The sequence below is a fragment of the Nymphalis io genome, chromosome 16 (assembly GCF_905147045.1).
Source record: "Nymphalis io chromosome 16, ilAglIoxx1.1, whole genome shotgun sequence".
NCBI classification, from domain to species: Eukaryota; Metazoa; Arthropoda; class Insecta; order Lepidoptera; family Nymphalidae; genus Nymphalis; species Nymphalis io.
Genome location: NC_065903.1, coordinates 12,906,637 through 12,927,167, shown reverse-complemented (window position 1 = coordinate 12,927,167; position 20,531 = coordinate 12,906,637). Strand labels below are relative to the sequence as shown.

At 46.6% G+C, this 20,531-nt stretch overlaps 1 protein-coding gene across 1 annotated transcript; it reads left to right on the top strand.

Moving 5' to 3' along the window:
• Nucleotides 1-6,648: 6,648 nt before the first annotated feature.
• On the top strand, nt 6,649-11,840 carry LOC126774285 (uncharacterized). The gene is made up of 9 exons (XM_050495729.1): nt 6,649-7,651; nt 7,760-7,891; nt 7,964-8,086; nt 8,525-8,812; nt 8,914-9,074; nt 9,152-9,954; nt 10,036-10,262; nt 10,334-10,507; nt 10,690-11,840. The coding sequence occupies exons 1-9, from the start codon at nt 7,059-7,061 to the stop codon at nt 11,222-11,224; spliced, it is 3,036 nt and encodes a 1,011-aa protein (XP_050351686.1). The 5' UTR covers nt 6,649-7,058; the 3' UTR covers nt 11,225-11,840.
• Nucleotides 11,841-20,531: the final 8,691 nt, after the last annotated feature.

Genomic DNA, 20,531 nt, shown 5'->3' with positions numbered 1-20,531 from the left:
CTAACCTAACCTAACCTTTTTTTTTTTTTTTTTTTTTTTTTTTCGAGGAGGAAAGGCATTTACGCCTGCCGCCCGTTCCGGGGGGACCGGGACGGGTATGTGGGACTCACGGGGCAGAGGGCCACCGTCCTACCCACTAAAACCTCCCCGGATTTCCGCCTCTCCGCAAGGCGGCGGGGTCACGGGAACGTTGTGACTTACAACCGCAACCCCGCCAGCGGTCGTCGCCATAAGGCGACCCATCTCGAGAGCGCGCCAGGATGTTGGGGCGCGCCTCCCTCCTCTCTGTGCCTCCGTCCTGTTACGTGACGGACTCCCCCGAGTCCGCCACTGGAGGCTGGGCGTCAGGGCTTGAAGCCCCGCGGCGGATCAACAGACTGGCTCCGCCGCACCTCACAACCACACCTTAACTCTGCGGCAGCGTCCGGCCTGCGAAGGCACGTCGCCGTCGAAGAGGTCTCCTTCTTCGTTGCGGGAGCGAGTCCACGTCGTCCTCCCGCTCCCGCTCTGCCTCCTCCTTTTGCGACATGACACATGCGCTGAACCGTGACACTGCCGCCCAGATCTCTTCGCTTCCGGCCATCTTCTCGACGACGGCCGGAAGCGACAGGTCCCCACCTACAGCCGTGGATAGGACCGCGCGAGGCTCCGCCCAAGCCGGGCACTCTACGCGCGTGTGTTCCGCCGTATCCACGGCTCCTCCGCCACAATGGTGGCACTCCACCGTCGGCTCCCTACCGACCACCTCACACAGGTACCGGCCGAAACAACCGTGGCCGGTCAAAAGCTGTGTGAGGTGATACGTGGGTGGGCCGTGCTTGCGCTCGACCCACTTCCTCAGCACCGGCCGAATGGCCGCAACGAGGTCCCGGCTAGCACCCGGGACACCCAGTCTCTCCGACCACTCGGCGAATACCCTCTCGCGGGCCTCCTCTCGCCACGTCCGAACCTCACGTGGGTGGGGCCGGTTCTCCTCCGCTCTCACTGCCGCCTTGATCCGCCAATAGACCCTCGAGTTAGCCTCGGCCTCGAGGTCCCATGGCGGGCTTCCGGCGAGCAGGCACGCCGCGGTGTACGACACCGTGCGGTACGCCCGAGCCGCTCTGAGCGCCATCGCTCGCTGCGGACGTCGCAGCGAGGCGACGTTACGGGCGCTCAGAGCGTCCGCCCATATCGGCGCCCCGTAGAGCGCCATCGAGCGCACGACGCCGGTGTACAAGCGCCTGCAGGCACCTCCTGGCCCACCCACGTTCGGGAGGATCCTCCCTAGCGCCCCGGCTGCAGCCACCAACTTTGGGGCCAAGCGCCGGAAGTGCTCTTCGAACTTCCACCTGCCGTCGAGCACGAGTCCCAGGTACTTCATCGTCGACCCGACGGCGATGGAAGTTCCGCCCACCGTTATCGCCGCCCCCGGAGGTGGCGCGTTCCGAGGCCCGTGAAAGACGAGGGCCTCGGATTTGTGTAGGGCCACCTCGAGGCTCAACGCGCGGATTCGGTGGACCACGTGCGCCACTCCAGCCGTGGCGCGATAGGCCGCCTCCCGGTATGAACTGCCGCGGGCCGACGCAGAGACATCGAACCGAATATATCGGTGATCCGACAGTGTCTCCACGCCAGTCTCGACCCTCCAGTTTTGAGCACGGCGGGCCAGGGCGTTGGACGCGAACGTAATGTCCACGATCGATTCGCCCTGCCGCCGCACGCACGTGCTCTCCGACCCACTGTTGAGGACCGCCAGCCCCAACGAGACCGTCCACTCCTCGAGCACCTCACCCCGGGCATCGGCCACAGGAGAACCCCAAGCCGTTGATTTGGCGTTGAAGTCCCCCGCGACCAACACCGGTGCGGGCGCCGCTTGCCCGATCAGAGTCCCGACCTCTGCCAGCATCTGCTCAAACTCGGCGAGACTCCGACTGGGCGAGGCGTAGACGGCGACGACCGTCACACCGCCGACGACGGCCAGCACGCACCCCCTGCCCCTGGCCACCCTCGATGGCCGGAGCGCCAGCGACCGCAGGGGCGACGATGGCCACGACCCGTTCGTGGTCGGAGACCCAGTCGTCCCGCGAGGGAACGAAATAGGGCTCCGATACCACCGCCACGTTGATCTGCCACTCTGCCATGCTTTGGACTAGGAGGTCCTGAGCCCTGGCAGAGTGGTTGATATTGGCCTGGAGGCAGCGCAGGGCCATCACTGCGTGGTCTCCATCGGCTCCGCCTCTGTGCGTGGAGACGCGGCTACCGGGCCTTTCGTCGCCACCTTCCTTGTCTTTTCCTTCTGCGCGGCGCCCTTTCCGCCCTGGCACGACTTGCTGCAGGCGGCATGGGCAGCTGGCTTACCGGCCGCAGTGCAGACCACGCAGCTGGCTACGGCGGCGGAGCACTCCCGAGCCTTGTGACCGGGCTGACCGCAGCGGAAGCACAGACGGCTTCGGTCGACGTCCCGGTCACACTTTGCCCCCATGTGCCCCTGCTCGAGGCACCGGAAACAGTGCAGCGGTCTGGGGTCGAGCAGCATGACTCGCGCCGACACCCACCCGACCCTTATGCGACCTACCTCCACGACCTTCTTCGCGGCCGAAACGGGGCAGCTCAGCCACAGAGAGCCCGAGCCGCTCGAGCCGCGAGCGATGATGCCCGCTTTAATGGCCGCGGTAGGGCAGCCGCCTTGTTCAGCGACCGCCGCCACGGCTTCCGCCACCGTCACGGAGTCGTCCAGGTCTAGTACCCTTAGTTCGACACACTTTGTGGGTCGATGGATCTGGACGATCTCCGGGCTGAGGGCCTCGCGGAGCTTTTCCGCCAGGGCATCTGCCGCCTTCTCGGCCTCGTTGGTGCCCGGCGGCACCTCGAGCATCCGCGCTCCCGTCGCCGCGGTCTGGAACCGTACCGCCGTCAAGCCGACCTCCCGGAGGCTGATCCGGCTTTTGGCCAGGGCCAGAGCCTTCTCGTAGCTCCACCCCTTTTCCTCAGCACCGGGCTTCAGCGTCAGCGTTATCGCTGCGGTGCGAGGGGGGCGGAGTTTCCTCCTAACCGGGACCTTCTTGGTGGCCCCGGAAGAAGTCGGCTTCGCCGCCGCTGGCTTGGCGCCCGTCTTCTCTGCCTTCTTTGGCCTGTTCCTAGCGACCACGGCGCTCCACGTGGCCGGAGTGGCGGCCGGCTCCGCTGACGACTGAGGAGCCACCCTCCTGGCTGCCGCCTCTTGGGCAGCCATACTTCTCTTAGGCCGCTTCGGCCTGACAGCAGCAGGCTTGGCGGCGCTGGCCTCGACGCCCTCAGTTGCGTGGGAGGCGGCTGGAGCCTCCTTTCCCGCCGCGGCTACGGCCGCTGCCTGCGCTACCCTACGGCGGTCAGCGGCGAGTGGAGGCCGCAGCCGAGGCTCCGGGAGGAGGCGGCCCTCGAGGCCCTCGAGGCGAGCGTTCAGCATCGTGCTGAACTGCTCGCGGTTCGCGCGCAGCGCCTCCTCCATGACGTTTTGGAGGTTCGCCTCCGTCGCCGCCACCGGCCGCTGGCGCATTTCGGCGACTTCCCGGCGCAGCTCGGCCAGTTGGCCGGAGAGTCGCGTGTTAGCCGCCTCCAGTCGCGCCACCTCCTCCGTCACCGTGAGGGCCCTTAGATCCGCCACCGCACCTTTAATGGTGACGGCGGCGGACTTCAGGGCCCGAACGAACGTACCCTTCAGGTTGCCCGACCTGTCGGCAACCTGCAGAACGACGTCGAGCGCCTCCTTCACCGCCGCGTCCAGCGCGGCAGACGTCTGCGGCACGTCCACGGTCGCGCCGGGTTGGCGTTTCTCTGCTCGAGCCGCCCTTTCTTCCGTGGCCAATTTGGCCGCCGCACTGTACGCGGCCAGTGCGTCCTCCGCCTCGTACCGCCGCTCCTTTGCCTTAGCGGCTTTCAGCTCCTCGCGGGAGCGCCCGAGGCCGACGTATTCGCCCGTCGTGGACGGTCGACCACGCCCCCTGACCTGACCTGACCTGACCTGACCTGACCTGACCTGACCTGACCTGACCTAACAAGTCAACAACAAAGGCCGCAATCAAAAAGAAAACATATCCATAAAAAAAAAAAAAAAACTCCATACTCGGAAATTTGACTAGAGATTTCATCGAGAATGAAGTCTAAGTTACCGGCGTGTGCAAACGAACTTTTTCAGGAGGCGAAAACACAGTTAAAACAATCGGAAAATATCAAAACACAGATAAAGGAAACGATAATCGCAAATTTGGGTGAAATGCACGAAATAGTTTTAAGGATCAGCGAAGTGAAAGAACTTATGCAAAAAGCGTTAAAGAGCATGGAATCTCGGGCAAAAAAAAAATGAACAGGACAGTGAAAGTAAGAAGGAATGTGTTAAAAGACAACAACACATCTTGCAGCATATCGAGAATCAGTCAAAGATAGCTGAGAAAACAAAAAAAAAAAGGAAATAAAAGAAATAAAAATGCAGGTAGAACAGATGAACATAATGGAACAAACAAACCAGACTGTAGAAAAAAAAAATATCACGCCACGTACTCTCCGCATTCCACGCGGGGCACACCTCCAACGTAAGCTGAGCCGTGTCCCGGTCTGCGCCACAGTGGTGACAAATTTTTTTTACATGACATTTTTTTAGCTGTCGCTGGCAACACTTACATTATAAATAATTATAGGTTAAGAATGATAAAAACTGGAAGATCCTATCTTCAGAATTTTTTAATGCAATATATATATATATAACTATATTGCATGTTGTGATATAAATCTTATATAAGACTGAGTAAGTCTGAGGGTTATAGACTGATAAATAAATACGTAATCAGATCATTAATCAGGATATAAATACATAACTATTTTATGCTTTTCACAAATGCTTCTCGATATGAAACGACTTTTCGGAAGAGTAGAGTAGAGTAGTTTTAATAAGAAAAAAAAATAAAAATTGAAGATACCTCAATTACGGTGATAGCTGCACGAACAATAAGGCGAAAGCCTTTTATAGCACAAAAAAAAACAACATTTCGAATTATATAAACAAGGATATAAAAACTTTTAAATTTGACTCGAGTTTATTGTCGGCCCCTTCTGGACGCAATCTACACACCAAAGCGGCGATCGCTTCAAATTTAGTATAACCTTGTAAAACGACGATTCTAATGCGCTTGTAAATAATTAATTGCTTTAATAACGTTTATTCAAATGATAGTCGTTGATTGATTTTAAACATCTAGATGTTTATGCAACCTATTATTTAACATTTTAAGGGCCGTGTTCCAGCTGTTCTTAGAATGAATCGAATCGAATCCATGATTGGGCCAAAATTCTTAATAAGTACCCAATTTCATCTGTTTTAATCCAACATAACCGAAAATATTCGATTTCTCAAAAGTACATAATTGTCATTTTACGCGTTGTATTATTTCTAACAGTCTTATATACATATGTATGTATTGTTCTTATTATTTTAATATAACTCCAGAAGCACAAAACTCACACAAAATAGACTTAATAAAAATGTAATTTTAAAATCTCATATGAACCAAGTATTACAAACTTATACGCCCTGTTATTATTTTGTGTCCCTCATTTGTGTGATCTGCTAGTTCTGCTGTGTAGAGTACACACTGCCTGCCACACTGGTTGTTCATAGAAAACGTCGTCTTTCCAAATTTGATCTATATAGATTCCTCACTAAATTAGCTGCGACGTAGGAGCAGGATAAAATTATAAGAGTTTAAGATCTACTTACATAAAGTGTACCTAATTTGATTTTGAACTGAAGTCCTAATGAATTCTACAAATAACAAATTATACAATATAACAAAATAATCCATCATCGCAAATAAATATAAAAACAACGGACAACTCATTATATTAATATAGTAAAGTAGGAAACAAACAATTGTTGGGTGGCGGTAGGCTCGCTACGCGCTACTAATACAAATTCCAGATTTTTCTTAAATATACAAGTTTTAATTGCTGCATTTAAAAATTTGTAAATATGGTATTTATTTTTGTATCCTCGTATGTTGTTCTTGTATATTCGCCTCACGTTGAATTGGTAACTGTACTGAGAAGTCGGATCTGCGGACTGCGGCACAATCGCCGGGTCCGGTCCGCCGACCGGCTCCTGCTACACGCCCTTAAATATATATATTTATAATACTCACTTAAACTTTTAATATAATTTTTGATTTTATTAAGTTAAATTTGACTATTATCAATATTACCATTAAAGTCAATTTCACGACCCGAGATTGGCCTGAAAAAGTTATTTTGACATTATTGACAAAGAAAACCCAATATTGTGAAAGATTTTAAGCTTTTATATCTTAAGGCTTAAAGCACATATCTATGTTAACTGACATTCAATTATTGATCGAAACAAAATAATATTTATAATAAAATTCCAATAACAAATTTAGTATTATATCAGTCGTAGGTTGAAAAATTGAATAATGATATCCAAGTAGTGTTGTTCAGAACCACAGGCAGCGGCGGCGGCGAAGAGGCTTGCTCGATCAATCGGCAGCACGCTCCCAGCTACCACACGCGCGTTGCGAGCGCCTCACGTTGCGCTCAGCCGCGCGGCGCGCCTGCGCCAGCGTGCCCGGCGCGGCGGCGGTGGGGCGCGGGCCGCCGCGCTGCAGTGTGCCGCGGCGTTACGTCACGCGCGCATCGTGTCCGCCGTTACCGCCCGCTTTAATCTCGTATCTCTGATCGCATCGACACTGCTCGTAGCTCGTAACGACGATTGGCCCTTAGATTGGCTCGGTCGCGTAAAATGTGCATCGTATTATTCCGATGGTTTGAGGATAATGTTGCAGCAGCATGCACGCCGCAGAAACACAATTTTCAATGTGGTAATTGAGATGAAATCGAACGATCATAAACATAGTTTTTGATTTAAAAATAACGTGTTATTTTAAAAATGTGTATACAGTTCGTTTTTTTTTAATTGAGGTGTAGTGATAGCTTTGTCGTTTCATATAATAAAAAATAAATATGTGTATAGTGTGGCAGACTAGGACGTTAGGAATGAAGGTGTAGCATCACTAAAACTCAAAAGCAGCGCCATGATTACTACAAGAATAGCTCGTGCGTGGACTTGGAGCCTGGCTTTCGTGTTGATGGTAGCGGTGTGGGCCCGCGGAGCGGCCGGTGGTTGCGGCGTGGCAGAATTTCCATGCCGCAGCGGTGCTTGCGTACGTCTAGATGCTTATTGTGATGGCGAAGCACAGTGCTCGGACGGCAGCGATGAGCCGCCTCACTGCTCCGTGTGCAACCGAACGTACTATGGACGCATAGGGGTGGCGTACGGAGTGGCGCTCCGGGGAGCACCACGAGCGCCGTTTTTGTGTCACCTCACGTTCACAGCCGGGGGTGCTACGCACGGTGATTTAGTCCAACTTGCTTTCGACGAGTTTCGAGTTGGTCGCTATGAACAAGGTGCCCTAGATGGATGTCCGGATGGCTACATGCAACTTTCGGAGCTGGGCCGGCCCTTCACGGGCGGCTCGTGGTGTGGTTCAGCTGAAGGTGTAGCGTTGTACTACAGTGAAACGGCAACGGTCACCGTCTCAGTTAAGTTATTTCGCGCACGTCTCGGAGAACCTTTTGGATTCCGGCTTCGGTACAAGTTCCTCGCTCAGCGCGATGCCATTGTAAGGTGAGCACTTTATTAGGCGTCACAAATATTGATATTACCAGCTCAAACATTCAAAGACATTACTTGAGGGTATAAATATATGAAATATTTCTTGACTCGTTTAAAAAGGTTTGGAGCTCTGGAGGCGCCCCTGGAGCGCGGTGCCGTGTCCCCGGGTACGTACTGCACGCGGACGTATGAGGAATGCCATCGTAAATCGTGTCGCTTGCAAAGCCCTAATTACCCCGGCATGTATCCGAGGTGAATATTAAAATCATTAAAACATCATATTTAAAAAAGTACATTTCATGCGAATGTTTTGTCATTTAACAGAAACGTGACATGCTATTGGAGTCTGCGTCAAAAGGATATTCCTACTTGTAAACATGCAATGATATCCGTACGCCAGGAATACTCTCATAAAATGCAAATCAAACGTTCAATCTCGATGGCCAGGTCAGTTCTTTTTTACTTACGAATAAAGTTTTTACTTCGACTTCTACACATAGTAATGTGGTTTCGGGCAGTTTCGATATATAATAAAATAATCTTAACTGTACGAATCAATCTAACGTTTTTAATTATTACAATGGAACAAAAGTAAATTATAAAATACTTAAACACTTATTATATTGACCTCTTTTTACAAGTAACTTAGTCAGTGTGATAATATTTAAATGTGTATTATAGGATCTAATCGTATTATTAATCATATTATGTAAATACAATAATATCATGTAAATCAAACGGTCAAATAATCTGAATGTTTCATATTCAAGAATCTGGTACTTCATATGAGACTATAATACTTGCTACACCACTACGCTACGCTATGAAATATACTTAGTACAATAACCATTGCTATTAGATCAAAATGAAATAGAATGGTTTCAGCTTAAACAAGACAGGTCGCGCGGTGCGTGCGTGGCGGGAGTGTACGGGAGAGCGAGACAGGTTGATTTTTTACGACGGCGCATCGACCGACGATCCCGTGCTAGTAGAGTACTGCGGAGGAGACTGGCTGCCACCCGTGACATCACGCGGCCCTGAGATGCTCGTGGCTTTCCACTCGTCTCCGTTCAGCGCACCGCCGCGGGCCACCACTCCTCACGCTCCCCTCCGAGGATTTGAACTCGACGTCGATATTATATTTGCCGATTCAGATTCCCTAGATTACGCTAGGTTAGTACGAATAATTTAGGTCGTCCAACTGTACTTTAATGAATTAAGTACATAGTTTAAATATTATATCGTTTGTATATTATCATTGTATAATTTCTAAGGGAAGCGCGACGATGTGAATTTCATGTGAAGGCTTCATCGTCAGAAGAGGAGTTAAACGCGACAGCTATAAACGTAAGAGGGCGCCGCGGGCGCTTACATGCTCCTACGCACACCCTCCCACCAAACACTTCTTGCACCTGGACATTTCATGGACGGCCAGGTTTAAATTATAGATTAATAAAGTATTTATGTTAAATATGAGGTATTGTGATAAAATATTTTTGTTTTTTCCTTCAGGCGACCTAGTTTGGGTTTATTTCTCAAGTTTCACACAATATTCGTTAGTGGAAGCGCGCCGAACAGAAAGTAGTGAGCGTGAGGAAGAAGGTGCAATGACTGTAGCGCCACGTCAAATGCCTGAGTACGCACGGAAGGCCGATACAGGTGGCGCTTGTGCTGTAGAATTGCGTATTTGGGATGGTGGCGGTGCAGGTGAAGCTGCGGCGCTCTTAGGACGTTACTGCGACTCGACACCATCTCTTTGTGCACGAGCTGCACTAGCTAATGCAACACGCTCCCCTCGTCCATGTGCGCCGCCTGATGGTTACGTGTCGGCCTCCGCGCTACTCTCCCTCGCTGCGACGACGCTCCCCGGCACTGCGACCCATCCGCTTGCCTTCTCGATGCATTACGAGTTTGTGGACTCTCGTCTTGAAGGTGCTGCTTTACCAATATCAGAAACACGCGTGCGCGTTGAACCAGCTGAGTGTGCAAGACGGTTGACAGTACCGGGAGCGTTTGCTTCACCTCGAAATGCTCTATGGTTCGGACGTGGGGGAGCGCGCAGGCTTCGATGTCTGTATAGATTGCAAGTTGAAAGCGCACATATCGAACTACGTCTTTTGGCCGCTGCATTTGGACGCGAGCCACGTTGCACCACCCGGCTCGATTCACTGACCGGCCGAACAGCTTGCGTTCCTGATCCGATCGATTCACTAGACTTACGCCCTAGTGACTCACCACTTGATTTCGATGACGATGATACTCCATTACGTGTACCGCATTTACGAATTTATGAATCACCTTGGCCTGGATACAGGGTAAATTTATATATTTTTTGTAGGTTTTTATGGTAGTATTAAGCATTAGTTCAGTTCGAATAATCCAAATAATATGTTAAGGTACCGGTTGGGTGTATATGTGACAATGCAAGTGCACCGCTAGCGATTTCTTCGGGAGGGCCGGCGCTTGAGCTGGAGCTAGTCGCTGTATCACTCGCGGCTAGTGAGGACCATCGTCATGTCCACTTTCGTGGTGAATGGGCCCGTGCACAATCCGCGTCAAATTGCGCCAGTCGTCGCCGTCTTCCTCCGCCTGGACATCGCGTTCATCTCGTATACCCTTATAAGTGGGATTTTATTTAATTATTTTCTGTAATGCCCTTCATTACATTATAATAAATATTTTTTTTATCTTCAGTGGAAACAAAATATCAGAGTGTGGCGAAGCACCATTTCTACTGGTAGCTCGTGGAAACCGCTCCGTATTTTTGCGTATTTGGGGCGAGGAATTGCCGGCCACTGCTCCTACATCTGATGCTCCTCTGTGCCACACGGTTAACCGTATTCTTGTTTATGAAGCACATTCCTCACGGTGAGAAACATAAAATCAAGATATAATATTTTATGTCCACTAACGTACTACCATGATGTAAAGGTAGTTTTCGCTGCAAGTATTTGTTCACGTGTCCCTATATATTGTAACTGATAAATTAATAATTAAAACGACCAAATGTGTAGTTTTTAATCGATGAATTAATTAAATATTTTTTACAGGCTCGTAAAAGCAGTATGTCCTGGTGGAGAAGAAGCACGAGCGGTACAAGTGTTTACGGAAGAGTGGTGGGCTCGGGGCGTCGGTCGTGAGGCCGCCTTGCTCGTCGTGTGGTCTGCGCGCGAGGCTGGCTCGGCGCGGTTTGCTTGGATGGAGGTGTGGCGACCTGCGGGTGCAGGTTCAGCCGGAGTTAGCGGAAACGGGTCATCGTGTGCTCACGAATGTACTGCTCTGGGTGCTTGCATGGCAGGTGCTCTGTGGTGTGACGGCACCGTCGACTGTCCCGGGGGAGGAGATGAAGCGGGAGCTTGTGGCGCTGGCGCAAGACTTTTAGCTGCGTTAGGGGCGCCTGCAGCTGCGGGTGCTGCAGGAGCAGCAGGAGCGGTAGCGGTATTGGTACTGTTGGCCGCCGTTGTATTGCGAAAACGTCGTTCTCGACGTGACAAGCGCCTACTGGGCGCATTGGCAGCGGGGCGACGTCTGACTGAGGAGTTGTTGTACGACGCCTCGAGGGCTTCTTCAGTAGCATCCTCTTGACGTCGAGAGCGCTCCGTCGAGTACATTCATGTGGATCGCGAGACTACAGTGTGACGGAGCGCCAGAGCTGTGCACTCACGCCTCGCCCTCATCGCTTGCAACCCTTCGTGGCTATGTGGTGCGTTGGGACGTTTGTGATAAATAGCCGAATTTAATAGGGCCAGTAAGTTGGGAGTCGGTGTGAGTGGATATTAGTGACTTTAAACCTCATAGTGTTCGCACTCGAGATGGCCAATTTCGAAAACGTCACTGCCGACGAAATTATCTTAGTGTATTCGAATACTTTAAGCGATGGCGATCCCACTTCATGTAATTTGTGTTGTATCAATATGAGACCGTATATACGAAATGTGAGGATTAGTAAATATGATGTAAATAATTGTACAGAAATAATGTGCGAAAGCTTCTTTCCTAATGAGACTGTTTTGTATTTGTGTTACTCTGTAGTGGCAGTGTGTGCGTAGGAGCGCGAGCGCCTGCTCTTACGCGCTCCCGCGGTCGGCGCGGTTGAGAGACAGTTGGGTCACGACGGACTTCTGTTTCGTTGTTATTGTTTTGATGTATATTCTATGGTGTTTTCGATGATCTATCCCGTCCCTCGTTTTCATTAAGTTGTGGATCGCTTATATATAATTATATAGTTAGAAATAAAAACTTGGTTTTATTTTTACCTAGAAGTGTACTACTAAACGAAAATAAGAATATTATTATGGGCATAGGTAATTCATTTCAACAAATATAAAAAAAAATTAAAAATGCTTAGAACAACAAAATTTGAATGAAACTGTAACGTAACTCCCGCACTATCCCTTTATGTATGTATGTATATATGAATATATGTATGTATGTATGTTTGTAGTTGTATTAAAAACACGTCCTGATCAGTTAGTTATTTTGGAGTAACGTGGTAATATCTATAGGTGTAACTTGCTTGACTTTGCTTTGAAACAAGTAGATGTGACTTTAAACTGACGTGGCAATACAGTCCGCGAACTGTGTCAAATTTACAAAACAGAAAAGTAAGAATCCATTTTTGAAGTCGGCTTATAATATTTTCCTGTGACGTTCAGTATGTTTTAACATACATTTTACTTTATGATTTATGAGGTATATTTATAACAATATATAAATACATTGTAACATATGTATTCAAAATAATTCATTAGAATGCAAACATGAAATAAACATGAGTATTAGTATAAATAAAACACTAAGCATCTTTTGAGACTAATATCATATTGTAAATATTAAATGAACGGTACAGTTAATATTTACAATATCATATAACTAATTCACTTGATAGTTGAAAAAGAGTAACATCTGAGTCTCCTCTTGGCAGTTCTTCTTTGTAGAATCTACAAATCAAACCGGTGCTAGAGGTTAATCTATTATTTTAAAAAGTTTGTAATCGATGTGGCAATAAAAATATATTACGATTGCTAAATAACAAATACCTAATATAATAATTTGATATTTTGAAACAGATTTTTTTATTAATTATTACTAAAAAGTAAAAATAAACCTTTATGAAAAATGTTTTCTTGAAAAATCAGTTGATATTGAGTTCTTATTGCTATATATTTATTAAAAAGTTTCAGCTCTCATACATCGTATCGTGCGTAAATCGTCACTCCACCTAGCTGAACTGGACGTCTTACGCTACATCACACCGTCCACACAATCACTACTGAATATATCCATGAAGTCAACTAACCTTAAAATCATCTATTATGGGGTTAAAGTGGTGTGTCATCTTATATCGTCATAACAATTCCCCACTTCTTTGTTAGTATGAATTAAGCTTCCTTATAACTTCTTCTTTTAACCGCAATTAGAGCACTAGGAGAAATGGTTTTACTTTTAGATGATAACCAACCCTGTTTTTAAGATTATATAAGAATTCAATCTCGGCACATACATATTATGTACCTACATAAGTCTACTATAGTACTAGTAGTAGTACAATTATTGCTTGAAACGGAAGCAGCAGTCATTCGCCTTTTGAATTAATATCAGAGTATTATTATTATATCGTTTTGCTCGAAATCGAATAGTTAGCTAGTGTTGTCATGACGATTATTTGCTTTTTAAGATTGGCAAGATAAGAGGACATTTAAACAGCCCCGGACACAGACTTACCCTGCTACTGTAGGTTACGGCAATTGGTATTTTAATCGAAATTACTGAGCTACCTGCGAACAAAATCCCGATAGAAATGATTAGCCGATTTCACGTGAAATGTAAGTTTTATGATAAAGTCGTATTTTATTAATTAAATAAATACAAACACCTGCATCTTAAAATGAGAAACGAATGAAAGGTTCTAAATCTTATGTACTGTAAAATGTGCCATGTGATTTTAGCGCATGGTCCCGGTAATTCATAGCTTTAATGTTTTTGATAAGCTTTAACACTTTTTATTTTTATTATTTATTTTATTGATATTTGTAAAAAGTTTTTATTACTTAACTATTTCTGCGAAATTTGTCATTTGTTGATCGTGTAGTGCCAGATATTGTATGCCTTGGATTTCTTTCTACCATCTCATCAATTCGATATATAAACGTTCGAAAGACCTACAAACTAAAATCGAGAGTCCAACATTTTTCGGTCTTAAGTCCTTTCGTATTGTGCTTCGAAATCGGAAAATTCGTTCTTAGTGGTTATATTATCGGCCGAGCATGGCCGAGCAACCAAATAGACCTGAGCTAAGCGGGCATGTAGATGCAATCGTCACTGAGATCTAGTGATGGGTGAAACAATATAAAATATAATACTAATATTATTGTGCCTCTGGTCTGAGGTTTGACTCTTTTTACAATATACCAGCCTAATTACTAGAGAAGTGTTAGACTGTAGTCCAAAGATAATTAAAAATATATAATTTTAAAAGAACGCTTTCAAGCTGGACTTGCAGTTGAAATTAATTTGTACCTTTTGGTAGCGCGAGGCGTAAATCTTAAAAATGGATGTTTATTTATAAAGTTTTGAACTTCTGGAGTTTGCGAGTTGTTATCGTAATTACATGGTTTGTCGGAAGCGCGGCAGCTGAGAGGCACGAGGTGGGTGCCAAGGGGGAGTGACTGGTGGCCGGCTCTCGGGGAATATGCACGCTGAGCCCTCTAGAGTAAACGGACAAGCTGCAAATTTTTGACTGATATTTTTAAAGGTCATATAATATTTACGAATATGTCGTTGAATAAGTAATTGCGACGGTAATTATTATAATATTGGTTTCAGTTTAATTATGCGCTTTTATATTTCATTTAAAAATAAAATATCACTGCGATCGATAACCTTTGATGACCTGCTGTTTAATGCAGGTGTTGATGCAGTTGAGCCCCACGGATCGAGAAGGTAGTGGATATGCCTGGCAGGCATAGACTGCTGCCTAATCTCGGAGGACCGAGGGAGGAAGTTCGCCGTCTCTATGCCGGTGTCTTACGATCGATGGCCCTCTACGGGCACCCGTTTGGTCTCACAGGCTATCGGGCGTTCGCCGCTGCAGGACTAAGATCCAAAGTTCGGCCATCCGCATAGTGTGGGGATATCGCACGATATCCTATGAGGCGGCAACCGTCCTAGCGCGCTTTCCGCTCTTCGATATTCTGGTGGATATGGACGCGAGGGTCTATCAACAGACCCGCATCCTCCGCTAGAACAGTAAAAGCGCGTCCTCTTCGAGTACTCTCGAGGCGTTGAAGCGGCGGAAACATCGAAGGGCTCTTGCGACGTGGCGCGACCATCTCTGCGAAGAACGGTACGTGCGTAAACGCGTCGTTGGAGTGATTCTGCCAGCTTTCAAAGCTTGGATGAGACGAAGCGACGAGTTACCTTCCGACTTTTGTACTGGTGGTAGGGCTTTGTGCAAGCTCGTCTGGGTAGGTACCACCCACGCATCAGATATTCTACCGCAAAATAGCAATACTTGATATTGTTGTGTTCCGGTTTGAAGGGTGAGTGAGTCAGTGTAATTACAGGCACAAGGGACATAAAATCTTAGTTCCCAAGGTTGGTGGCGCATTGGCTTTAAGTGATGGTTGACGTTTCTTACAATGCCAATGTCTAAGGGCGTTTGGTGACCACTTACCATCAGGTGGCCCATATGCTCGTCCACCTTCCTATTCTATAAAAAAAAAAAGACTTACGCAGGTAATGACCGGTCACGGTTGTTTTGGAGAATACCTGTGTAAGATCGGATGCGAAATTGACGGCGATGTGTCACCACTGTGGTGCGGACCGGGACACCACTCAGCATACGTCGGAGGCGTGCCCCGCGTGGAGTGCGAAGAGGGAGATCCTGGTCCTTGAAGTCGGACAAGACCTGTCCTTGCGAGCAATCGTGTTTGCGATGCTTCGCGGGGAATGGGCCTAGAGGGCCTCACGTGTCCTATTTCAGACGGCCCTGAGGAGGATGGCAGCCGGGATGGCCTCGCGCTGCCGTACGCACTAGCGAGGAGTGCGGACGATTAACTTCGCCCCCTGAGGAGAGCACCACCGAGCCACGAGCGGAGCACAGCACGGGAGAGGCCGCGGATGTGTTATATCAACACGATGCCGCAGCCTCTCCGATCCGTGCTGAGAACAGCCATCGCAGTGGTTTTAGTACGTAAGATTCCTACATACCCCGGTTCCATCCCCATGGGACCCGGGTACCCAAGGTTTCTGAAGGTTTCCACTACGAGAAAAAAAATGTGTTAGCACTGAAATCTGACGCCCATGGTGAACTTAATGCACAAACTAAATTACTAAGCTGTCATGACGACCTAGCTAAGTAATGCGGTACAATTTTTTTTTTTTTTATATGCCCCGGGATGGCAAATGACTCTACTCCACCTGATGGTAAGTGGTAGTAGAGTCCAAACGCGACGACGGCCAGTACAGTCGGGAAGAATGTTCTGTACTAGCCGTCCCCGCCTTGCCGGCCCGCAAGATGCCTCTTCACACCTCGTTTGAAGGAACCCGGGTTGTAAGAGGAGGGGAACACGTGAGCTGGTAAGGAATTCCATTCTTTGGTAGTGCGGCAAAGAAAGGAGTTGCCAAATTTCTTTGTGCGCGATGGAATTGATGTCACAGTTAGGCGGTGACATCGAGAACCAGCTCGCGTGGACTTAAGAAGGAAGGGGGAAGCAGGAATTAGAGAGAATTATTCCTCAGAGCACTCGCCGTGATACAGACGATAGAAAGCGCTCAGTGCTGCTATCTCGCGACGCAATTGTAAAGGTTCAAGGGTGTTTGTGACCTTTACGTCGCCAATAATGCGTACTGCACGTCGCTGCAACCGGTCCAAGGCCTCCATTAGGTACTTAGCGGAGCCATCCCAAAGGTGCGAGCAATATTCAACGCAAGACCGTACCTGTGTTTTGTATAACAGGCACAGTTGTTGTGGCGTGAAAAAACGCCGCACCTTGTTCAGATCTCCGAGTTTTCGTGAAGCTGTTTTTATAATAGCCTCGATGTAATCCCTTGGACTAAGGTCGCAGCGAACGTCCATCCCCAGCATGGCGATTTTGCTTTGTATCATCAGCGGTGTGCCACAGAGGGAGGGAAGAGGGTAAAATGGTGACTTTTTCGCTGTGAGAGCGCACACCTCTGTTTTCTTGGCATTTAACTCAACAAGATTATCAGAACCCCATTTGGCGATGAGCTCTAATGTCCTATCGAGTTCAATGACAAGATTCTCCCGCCTCTCCTCAGTTTCCGCCCGCCCAGCCACTGCGCGTCCGTGGTATCCACCATGCACTGTACTATCATCTGCATAGCAATGTATGTTCCCAAGAGAGAGCATATCATTGATATGCAAAAGAAAGAGTGTGGGAGATAGCATAGATCCCTGGGGGACCCCAGCATTCACTACATAGAATTGTGAAGCGCAACCATCTACTAAAACACGAAGGCTACGCTTGTGTAGGAAGCTGGCAATCCAGGTGCATAGCTGAGCAGGCAGACCATATGCCGGTAGCTTGGAGAGAAGTCTTCTGTGCCAGACCCTGTCGAAAGCCTTGGAGATATCGAGGCTGACAGCCAACGATTCTCCATGCTTGTCGATAGCTTCACCCCAGAGGTGCGTTACGTACGCTAGAAGATCACCTGTGGACCGTTTTGGTCGAAACCCGTACTGACGATCATTAATTAGACAGTGATCTTCTAGGTAATGGATCAGTTGGTTGTTTAAAATCCGTTCCATCACCTTACAAAGTACTGAGGTGATAGCTATTGGCCGATAATTTGCCGGGTCAGACCGATCCCCTTTTTTGGGAACCGCTTGCACATTAGCTCTTCTCCAAGCCTCCGGCACACATCCCGAACAGAAAGAAAGTTGGAACAGGCGCGTTAATACAGGAGACAGCTCCGCCGCGCACTTCTTCAGCACAATGGCTGGTATTCCATCAGGACCGCTAGCTTTCCGTATATCGAGTGATTGCAGCTCCGCACGCATATCACGTTGCCCGATTTTGATGTCAGGCATCGTGTGGCCACATGAAGGTATTGTTGGTGGCTGCGCACTACAATATAATACAATATAATTTAGGCAGCATATGCATACGTTTGCATGATTTTAAAATTATCATCGTATTTGGTTTTTATCGCTTATTATGCATATTTAAAAACTATATTTAACAGGAGTTATACGATCGCAGACATATGTGGATTTACGCAGATTTACACAACCAGTGAAGTTTCCTAATTAATTCGGAGTGTTGTGACAAGGAATAGTTAACAATAACAGCGACACTGGAGTTCTCAGTCGTTACCCCTCACGATTACACCAATGCACTTATTTGGACTAAAAGTAATCTAGACATATAATAAATATGAGTAAAACTATTACCGGGGGCCTTTATCAACGATATTGAACCAAACACAATGATTGTTAGGATTTTTGTCTGTTTGTCTGGGCGCGCTAATCTTCAAAACCGCTAAACGGATTAGGGTGCAATGTATTGTGATTAATTCTACTGAAAATTTATTGTCTGTTTTATTTCAATCGATTCATAAATAATAAAATTATATCAATTTAAAGAATCACGTCAAACATTATTTCGATAAAAATGCTATAAAATAACTGTTCAGTTAAATTGGCTGAAAATGATGATTATTGGAAGTTTATAGGAATAAAAAAAAGTTAAGAAACTGACTGTTTCAGGGATTTAGAACATTCTATTGTAAGTTAAGCTCAGATCTATATGATCAATCATATTAAATAGGGTTCAACTTATGCTAGAATATCGCGGTTAAACGCGTTATTTGTTCAAAAATAATGCATTATTTGCTAAGTCGTTTTTATAAACATGGTATTATTCTTTTGAAATATATCGAGATAAGACCATAGACAGTTTTAGTACTTTTTATAGTTTTGACATTATTTTAACAGGTAGTTGAGTAGGTTACTTGAAAATACTCATACATAAGTATTTGTTTTCGGTTTGTAAATAACTTTGTAAGTTAAAGTTTATAGGCTAGGTAGGTAATTCGTTTCGTTGCCGCATATATTTTTTTTTCATGGTTTTGTTGATTTAAGGGATGATGTTTTTCTCATGGCCAATTGTATGTTGCCCTATTTATATCCGGGTGCGGCGAAAACCAATAAATACTAATATCAAACGAAAATAAAACTAAAAGTATTGCATATACTGAAATATTATAAGTCTGCTCTTAATGAATTATTTAAGTTATACGCGGGTGAAACTGCGGACACAGCTAGTATATAATATATCTTCCATGTATGATATTTCCTTTGTGAAAGAGATCGTATCCATAAGTAAGTATAATGTATAAACGAATGTAAGTAGTACATACTCTATAGTACCGCCATAGGTTCCATGGCGGCCGCGCCCCCGGACCGTCGGGGGTAATGAGCTGATTACGATTCCCTGTCAGAGCTCGCCGGTCGCCAAAAGGAATTTTTAAACTGTTTACACCAACATAGATTAATTACTTTGAATACTCTGGATAACTACAGTTAATCGTAGGTAGGTAGTTAACTGTTAAGTCTTCTAAAAGAATGGATGACTTTAGTTAGGTAAAGAAACTAAACTGTTTTATAGTGCTATATAGGTGTATGTGTTTTTTGTTAAAGAGTACTACGGTAAGTTTCAAAATAATATTGAAACTAAGACATCGAACCTTATGTATATAATAGCGGTCGTTAGACTTAGTCGCGGTTAACTGAATTTCAGGTTAAGAGTAGTAAGCAATCGAGGTGTCGTCATGCAATTTGAGGTTAATCCCTTTATTTAAATGTTCGCCTCCTAACGCATAAATCTCTATTATGCCCATGTCCTGATTTCCATATGAAAGGTAAATCAAACAATAAATTCAATTAACAGCGGCGAGCGACGTTTCGGAGTTTCCGCCGGTGCCGCTGGCGCTGGTTCACGCGCGGCGCGCACGGCTCGGATCTGTTCCTAATTACTTATGTATATTAATATTCGAACGCTGAAACGCGCTGCAGAGCTCACAGAATTCGTCAAAGGTTGCGTGCTATTTGTAATATTACGGTACAAGTTATGAATCACATTCGAATGATTTCGTGCATTGACTCAACTTTTCAATTGTTTTAAAGTAAATCTGTGAAAACGTAGTAGGTATTATTTTTAAAATCGTTTTAAAGGCTGGTAATATAGGCGAAGGTCAAATGAAATCGTGACCGATGAAACAGAAATAATTCAGTGGAGGGCCTCGGAGTAGTGTTGAGAGTGAAGGCTCGAGCCGGTTGAACTGAGGGGCGAGGCGGGGAGTGGTGAGCGGGGTGGGGTGAACTTGACACGCGCCGCTGCAGCACTCGCTTGAATATTCAACACGCGCCCACATCGTACATCGTGTTTGCACAGCGAGCTGGGCTCTAGCCGTCCCATGGCAGACTCCGCCACACCGGCACTACGCGGTACTAGATGTGCGCATTCCACTCTAGACTACATCATTACTTGCCATAGCGGTGGTAATGGGCAAGATAATAAAAGAGCCGGCACATATTATATTGTATTAGTTACGATTTTTTTCCTATGTGTCCTGAATGGATTCAGCGAATACGAATGGTTCATTTTTTTCACGCTTTTTTATCATCTCAAGCTTGATAAACTTTTTATAAGTATAAAGGACGAGCTAGTCAGTGTCCTCCACAAAATAAATAATATGCAATTAATAAAACGAAGACAAACTGTCAAACCGCTTACTCTGAATTAGAAAAGTTTAAGCTTTAAAGATGACGGACATAATGAATTGCACAACATTACGCGAGAACGAAGCTCGCGTAAGATATTAAACAAAAATCAACAAAAGGAGCAGTAAAATGTCACTGAGCTGA

Excerpts from the sequence above, each read along its gene's own strand:
- LOC126774285 (XM_050495729.1), top strand. The coding sequence starts at position 7,059 with ATGATTACTACAAGAATAGCTCGTGCGTGGACTTGGAGCCTGGCTTTC. Across the intron at positions 7,652-7,759 it reads CAGCGCGATGCCATTGTAAG|GTTTGGAGCTCTGGAGGCGC; the intron begins GTGAGCACTTTA and ends TCGTTTAAAAAG. Across the intron at positions 8,087-8,524 it reads CGTTCAATCTCGATGGCCAG|CTTAAACAAGACAGGTCGCG; the intron begins GTCAGTTCTTTT and ends GAATGGTTTCAG.